Source organism: Cottoperca gobio, chromosome 23 (genome assembly GCF_900634415.1).
Source record: "Cottoperca gobio chromosome 23, fCotGob3.1, whole genome shotgun sequence".
Lineage (NCBI taxonomy): Eukaryota > Metazoa > Chordata > Actinopteri > Perciformes > Bovichtidae > Cottoperca > Cottoperca gobio.
The window spans coordinates 940,084-947,220 of NC_041377.1; the positions used below are offsets into that span (position 1 = coordinate 940,084).

The 7,137-nt window shown below is 41.9% G+C and overlaps 1 protein-coding gene across 5 annotated transcripts in view; it reads left to right on the top strand.

The window, feature by feature from the left end:
• The window catches only part of sfmbt2 (Scm like with four mbt domains 2), a 39,587-nt gene extending 34,053 nt beyond the window's left edge, over positions 1–5,534 (top strand). For all 5 annotated transcript variants that reach the window (XM_029461671.1, XM_029461669.1, XM_029461672.1 and 2 more), the window contains 6 exons: positions 293–402; positions 1,924–2,099; positions 2,257–2,426; positions 3,398–3,646; positions 4,069–4,200; positions 4,720–5,534. In XM_029461671.1, the coding sequence (XP_029317531.1) occupies positions 293–402; positions 1,924–2,099; positions 2,257–2,426; positions 3,398–3,646; positions 4,069–4,200; positions 4,720–4,860 (978 nt within the window). In that variant the 3' untranslated portion in view covers positions 4,861–5,534. The remainder of the gene's footprint in view (positions 1–292; positions 403–1,923; positions 2,100–2,256; positions 2,427–3,397; positions 3,647–4,068; positions 4,201–4,719) is intronic.
• Positions 5,535–7,137: the final 1,603 nt, after the last annotated feature.

Below are 7,137 nucleotides of genomic sequence, written 5' to 3' on the forward strand. Positions count from 1 at the left end.
CTGTCAGTCAAACGTGTTTACACACACACACACACACACACACACACACACACACACACACACACACACACACACACACACACACACACACACACACACACACACACACACACCGCCGCTCACAAAAACAGCCTCTTAATTTCTCCAGAGACTTTCTGCATGTGTGTGAGCGTGCACGCCATTTGTACAGACGAGCGTGATCTGCGTTCCTCCTCCGTGTTTGTGCAGTTACTCTGATTTATTCTTGAGAATTGTTTTAACCAGGAGTTTTTTTATTTTGTTTGGCCTCCAGCTGCTGAGCATGCTGATCAACGCCGCCTACAAGCCTGGACGAGTCCTGAAGGAGCTGCAGGACCTGGAGGATCCGAGCTGGGACTGCCACGAGGAGACCCTCAAAGCCAAGTGAGGAAAACAAAATACAAAGACGTGCAGGAGAACGTTCAGCAGAACAGATTCTCCGCCTCTTATTTGCTCATTTTCTGGCTCTGGTCATTTTCAGGGCTAATGAAATCATACAATTACACAGCTTAATGTATTATACAGCACAATAAATCAGGAGTAGTCCTCACAGGACGAGTCCATCCAATGTATATTATTGTTTTGTTCCTGCAGTGGTTTGTGCGAGGGCTACATGTTCTTCCACTGCTGGCTGCACACAGTCACATTATTCCACAGCTCCAGGCTGCGTGTTCTGCGTGCGTCTTTTTGGGGGGATTTCTATCTGAAAGGAGAACTCCTCGGCCAGTCAGAGGCTGCAGCGAGTCACCGGCGCCTGGCTGCAGAGTGTTCACATTCGTGCATGAACGTTTGGACAACTCCACAAAAGGAGTAACTTCTGCAGCCCAGAGAGCCGAGTGGACGCACGTTCTTCTGTAATCCAAGATCTATTAAAAGTTCAAGTTGTTTATCCAGCTAACATTTGCTGCTTGTCGCTGTTTTTATATCCGTGTAAAGTTAATATCTTTGGTTTTTCACTGCGGGAACTTGTGATGGACGTTTCAAACGCTAAATTGTTAATCAGCTTATTGAACAGCGCAGACCGATGAATCAATAACGGATCACTGGCTGCAGTCCTGACATGTCGGGCTGCTGCCAGTCTTCTGTTCGGATCTAATTATCTTCTCTTTCCGGTCTCTGTTAGAGAAGCGCTGCTTCTTTTTGAAAGTGTATTAATGCACGTTGCTTTTAGAGCTTTTCCACACCAACGAACATGAAAGGTTCACGTGTCTCAACACGGACGTCAGGTGGTCGTGTGAAGGTGTTGTTTGCTGTAATCATCCCTCTTGTTCATACTGGCCTTTAAAAGATCCTCTAATGCAGCTTAATGTGAGTGATGGAGACGCATCCAGAGTTGATCTGGAGCTAATGTGAGACTTCCTATACTAACATCCTCTTGATGTTACTCCCTTCAGATCAACTAAAGGCTGACGGCTGTAGATCTCCTGTCCAGAGTGAAAGAGTTGTGAAGTATGAGCAAGCAAAACCTATTTAAACGCTCGTATGGGCACCTGGATGTTGTTTTATGACCAAAATAAAAAGTTTAAACTACATATTACTATATCCGTGTCTATTAGTGACGTTTAAAATCTGAAAAATAAAACCTAATCTGAGTTTAAAGAAGAAGTGAGTAACATCAGATTCGTCCTTGAGCTCGGGCTTCCTAACCTTCGCCATTAGACGGGAGATTGTATCGCCGAGCCGGCGTCACACTCGGCTCTCCTGGTTGATCCTCATCAGCCGGACCGTCTGAATTCCCTAAAACAGCCTAAAACCGCCCACTTTCACATCATAACTGCGCCGGCAATCATCATTCAGGGTCGACCACGCTGATGGATTACACTTCCCATCATGCATTGTTCTCATAAATAAAAGTGTAATCACTGGCTGACAATGTCACCCCCCCCCCCCCCCCCGCCCCTCCAGATATAAAGGGAAAACTTATCGCTCCACCATCCGGATCGTGCGCCTCGCAGACCAGATCCCAGACTTCTGCCGTAAAGTGTGCGTGAAGCTGCAGTGCTGCCCCAACCTCTTCAGCCCCGTCCTCGTCACAGACAAGTGCCCGGAGAACTGCTCCGTGCAGACCAAAACCAAATACAGTGAGTGTCTGTCATTAAACGCATCACTTCCTGCACCACAGCTATGAAGGAGACCCCAAATCAAAGAGTGCACAGTGTGTAATTGCCTCTGATGAGTAGCTAGGATTTGTTTTTTGGGGGGGGTGTATTGTTTCCAACATCTGCTCTGCGTCCGCAGCGTATTACTACGGCAAGAAGAGGAAGCTGTCCAAGCCGATGGGAGGAGAGGAGGCGGCGGAGGGGGACCTGGCCAAGCCGGCGCGGCGCAGGAAGAAGAGGAAAGCTATCTTTGTGCAGAAGAAGAGACGCTCGTCCGCTGTGGACTTCACTCCTGCCGGCTCACCGCAGGTTAGATAACACTCCTCCTCTTCACTCTTCCTCTCTGGTGTTTCATCAGCTTCTGCTCACGCAACAGACGAGTGTAATCCAGCGTATGAATATAAACATCCCGACATGTGACGGGAAGAAGAGTCATTTACATCAATTACAGGCCTTCAATGTTTAATAAGTGCTTTGTTCAAAACCTTAAACGTATAAAAGGACAGAACGAGGTCATCTTTGGCATTAAAAGCTTAAATTATTGTTTAATTTTCTGTCAAACTAATGAATGAATCATATGGTTGTAGAGCTCCTGCAGCCGTACAGCTGAGGATTTAATTCTTAAACTGCATTAAATTAGCTTCAAATGGATTTATGTTCAGGATTCATACCTAAACTTTACATTTAAGAACTACAACTCTAAGTTTTTACACGCATACATTTGCTCTTTATGACACGTTAAGATTCAATAAGAGACTCGAACGTATCTAAACTCAGTCGTTCCTTTAAGGAACTTGAGAGTAACGTCACTTCTGTTCCTGTGTGACGCCAACGTCTGCAGACGGTTCACGTTTCATCATTCTGATGTTTGACTTGTGAAATATTTGAGAAAAGATAAAGTATTGCGAAAGCGTTATGGGACAAGGAACAGCTGGATAACCTCGTGTACCAAGTGAACAAGAACGTATTTAACTTCACATTCTATCAACAGACTCGACTGCTCTTTGATTCCTGGACACTAATGTTGCAATGAGGATTTAAAACGTGTCCATCTGCTTCTTAAAGGTCCACAGTTCTACTTTGATGTGGTTTCAGTATCATGTAGTTTATATATTCAGTGTATGTGGGCAGCTACATTAATTAAAGGAGCATTACACACACGTGATCCCTTTTTTAAAAGTTTCTCCAACTGCCAGAACATGACGTATGGATCCAAACAGCCAACATGTTGAAAGATTAGAAAATAGAACGCGTGAACGTCTCGTTTCCTCCGCCCTCAGGACAGCGAGGAGGATGAAGAAATGGCGTTGCAGTCGGGCAGTGAAGGCACCAGCTCGGAGCCACGCGAGGACCACACTGACGCATCCTCGGTGGACGTGACCAGCAGCCGCCCCCGCCGGGCCGCCACGCTGCGCCGAGCCTTCAGCACCACGGGCAGCCAGGAGACCCCCGAGTGCCGCCGGAGGTCGACTCGCTCGCTGTCGGCTTACAGCAACAAGTACCAGCCTCCCAAAGGACAAGACATGCAGGTACACACACACACACACACACACACACACACACACACACACACACACACACACACACACATTAATAACAGACATGTGACACAAACTAATCTCAAGTAAAACATGATTCTAAATGTTATTCTTTAACTTCTGATGGAATTTGGTTCATTTTGGGGGAAAATCTAATTCTTGCGATGATAGATAGATAGATATATATATATAGAGATATATATAGAGATGGATAGATATAGATATATAGATATATAGATATATATATATATATATATATATATATAAAAATCATTGATTATAATCATTCCTTAAAGTTTATCAGATATAATGAAGCCTGTAAGAGACATATTCATGTGCAGTGGATTAAATGCATCTACAGCATCTTAATTGATGATTCCAGCTTTAGACTGAATAAGTTGTGTGTGTGTCAGATGGAGGAGGAAGAGGAGGAGGAGGGTCAGCTGGTTTTGGACAGGAACCCCCTGGAGTGGAGCGTAGACGAAGTCGTTCAGTTTATAAACTCTACGGACTGTGCCTCCCTGGCCAACATCTTCCAGGAGCAGGTACACACACACACACACACACACACACACACACACACACACACACACACACACACACACACACACACACACACACACACACACACGCTTAGCCCCAAACTCTTCCATCACAACTTCCTGCCTAACCCTCTTTCTAACCAGACAAAAGGACCAAACTAAGTATCTGCACACTTACAACGCGTTGAGCCAATATTTGTATGTTATTGCGGCCTCAGATATCCAGTCAGTCTCCACCCCGAGCGTTTGAGCAGATCTTTCTTCAGCTCACGACAACATGCCGACAAAATCCGTTCTCTTTCTCGATGGTCAGGCTTTATTATTTACAGGTTTCCCTCCTTCTCAGTACTTTTCATGACCAGCAGAATTTGTAAGGCTGGACTAAATGGCAAGAGGGTGCAGTAGTGACATCTTCCTGTTGAAACAGTCGGTGTTGGAGAACAGTAGTTCCTGTTGGCGAGTACAAAGCTTCCAAATCCAGAATCAGTTGAATTGTTCTTTAAATATATTCTCTTCTTGCAGGACATCGACGGTCAGGCTCTGCTGCTGCTAACTCTGCCCACCGTACAGGAGTGTATGGACCTGAAGCTCGGCCCCGCCATCAAACTGTGTCACCAGATAGAGCGTGTCAAGGTCGCCTTTTACAGACAGTACGCCAACTGATCCAGGAGCAGCAGCAGTCAGACGTGTTGGATTAGCTGCCTCCTGGTGGGAAACGTTGGAGTTTTTTATGGATTTCCAACTTCCAGGACGAAGGGATATTTTCATGGGATTGGATTAGAGAAGCACAAACTAAGATGCAACGGGAGGTTTCCCTACGAGACGCTGAAGGATTCATTTCTGGGATACTGTCGGTGTGAAGATGTGACGCAGTCGATCGGTGTGCTATGAAGTTATTATGAGAAGCTGAAGACATTCGTGTTTATTTCTTACTTTTCATTTTATTTGAGATGGGAGCATTATAGCGTTCAAGTAAAAAAAAAAAAAAAAGAAGAGTTTTCCCCTTTTTGTGTGACATGATTGGATATATTTGAAAGTATTTAACAAATCAAGAAGTAATATATTTGAATATTTATTGTTATCCTTATTTATAAGGCGTAATGCATCTGGATTGATCAGTTCTATAATAATGTCGACATGAACTCGAAACAAACAAACCTAAAAGATGTTATTTCAGACGCAGGATCTGCATTTATTTACAGTCGCACTTTGTGTTGCTCACTTCTCATCGTTAACGATCACATGAAACAATCATGGAAGTCATTTTGTTTCCGTCTATGCAAATGTGTTGCAGATATTTTTGATAAGTAAGAAAATAAATTTCTATTGATTTTTTATTTCTTTGGTACGAACTTTCTTTCACAATAACAAACCACTCGTCAGGTCACTGCTACAAGATCCTGTCAAAACTCCATCACAAGTATATTACTTAAAGTATCAAGTCATAATTGGTCATTTCAGAAACATATCTATATATGTTACATTATTAGAGTATTAAAATGTGTTGAGATATGCTGTATGTAGTGGAGGATGGTACTAGTATATCTAAGCGTTATACTCGAGGACATGCCTTTCGTTACTTCCTGCTATGATGGATAGTTTACTGAAAAGCAGAACCAAAATATTTATATTCATGTTATTTTCCCACTTGACCAGTGGACAGAGACACTGAATGATGTTTTAAAATCCTAGATAAGCGATGGATAATAAAACAGCACTCATTAATTTCACCTTTCAGTGCTTCAACTTCAACTGACACTTCAACTGCTGCAAGTGCTTCAATTTGAAAAGCAACTCTCACAATATCTCAAGTGCAGACAATTAACCTTTTAAGACATGTTATCTTGTTTGCAGTATTTGCATTCTGCAACTTACAGAACACACAAACGTACAAAAATAACCTAGTCCCTAGTTGATCCTGAACTCTGTTTACAAATGCTCATTAACAGTAATCCATTTGAAGTGAATAACCTTGCCTCTAACAATATGAACACATTTCTGTGAGAGCTCTTCACATGTGAAGCCACAGTTGTGAAGAAGAGGATCAAGGGTTAACTGATGCTCCTTATACATGGTGAGAATAAAGGAAGTCAGACCTCACTGTGGTTACCAGAACAAACGCAGTGATGCACAAAGTCAGTTAAAGAGGAACCACAGTCCTCTCTGCTGCTGGGGGAGCAAGCAAACACTGGCAGCCGTTTATCTTCATTTAGACGTTACAACTGAATTATTAAGTGATACTTATTAAGTAATACATAGCATTGGAATTACTTCAGAAAATGCATATAAAACGTGAAACTGTGCTTGTACCAGTATTCAGGTTGTAATAAGGTAATACGTGTAGTGCAGTTATATCAGGGATTCACAACCAGGGGGTAGGCTACTTCTGCAGTTGTTAAAAGTAAAGGATAAACAGTAATAGTTGGACAACAAGTGTAATAGTTATCTTAAAGTAAAGGATTTCAACTGTAATAGTTAGCTTAAAGTAAAGGATAAACAGTAGTTAGCTTAAAGTAAAGGATAAAGTGTAATAGTTATCTTAAAGTAAAGAATAAATAGTGTAATAGTTAGCTTAAAGTAAAGGATAAACAGAGTAATAGTTGGACAACAAGTATAATAGTTAGCTTAAAGTAAAGGATAAACAGTGTAATAGTTAGCTTAAAGTAAAGGATAAACAGTGTAATAGTTAGCTTAAAGTAAAGGATAAACAGAGTAATAGTTGGACAAGTGTAATAGTTAGCTTAAAGTAAAGAATAAATAGTGTAATAGTTAGCTTAAAGTAAAGGATAAACAGTGTAATAGTTAGCTTAAAGTAAAGGATAAACAGTGTAATTGTTAGCTTAAAGTAAATAATAAATAGTGTAATAGTTAGCTTAAAGTAAAGGATAAACAGAGTAATAGTTGGACAACAAGTGTAATAGTTAGCTTAAAGTAAAGGAT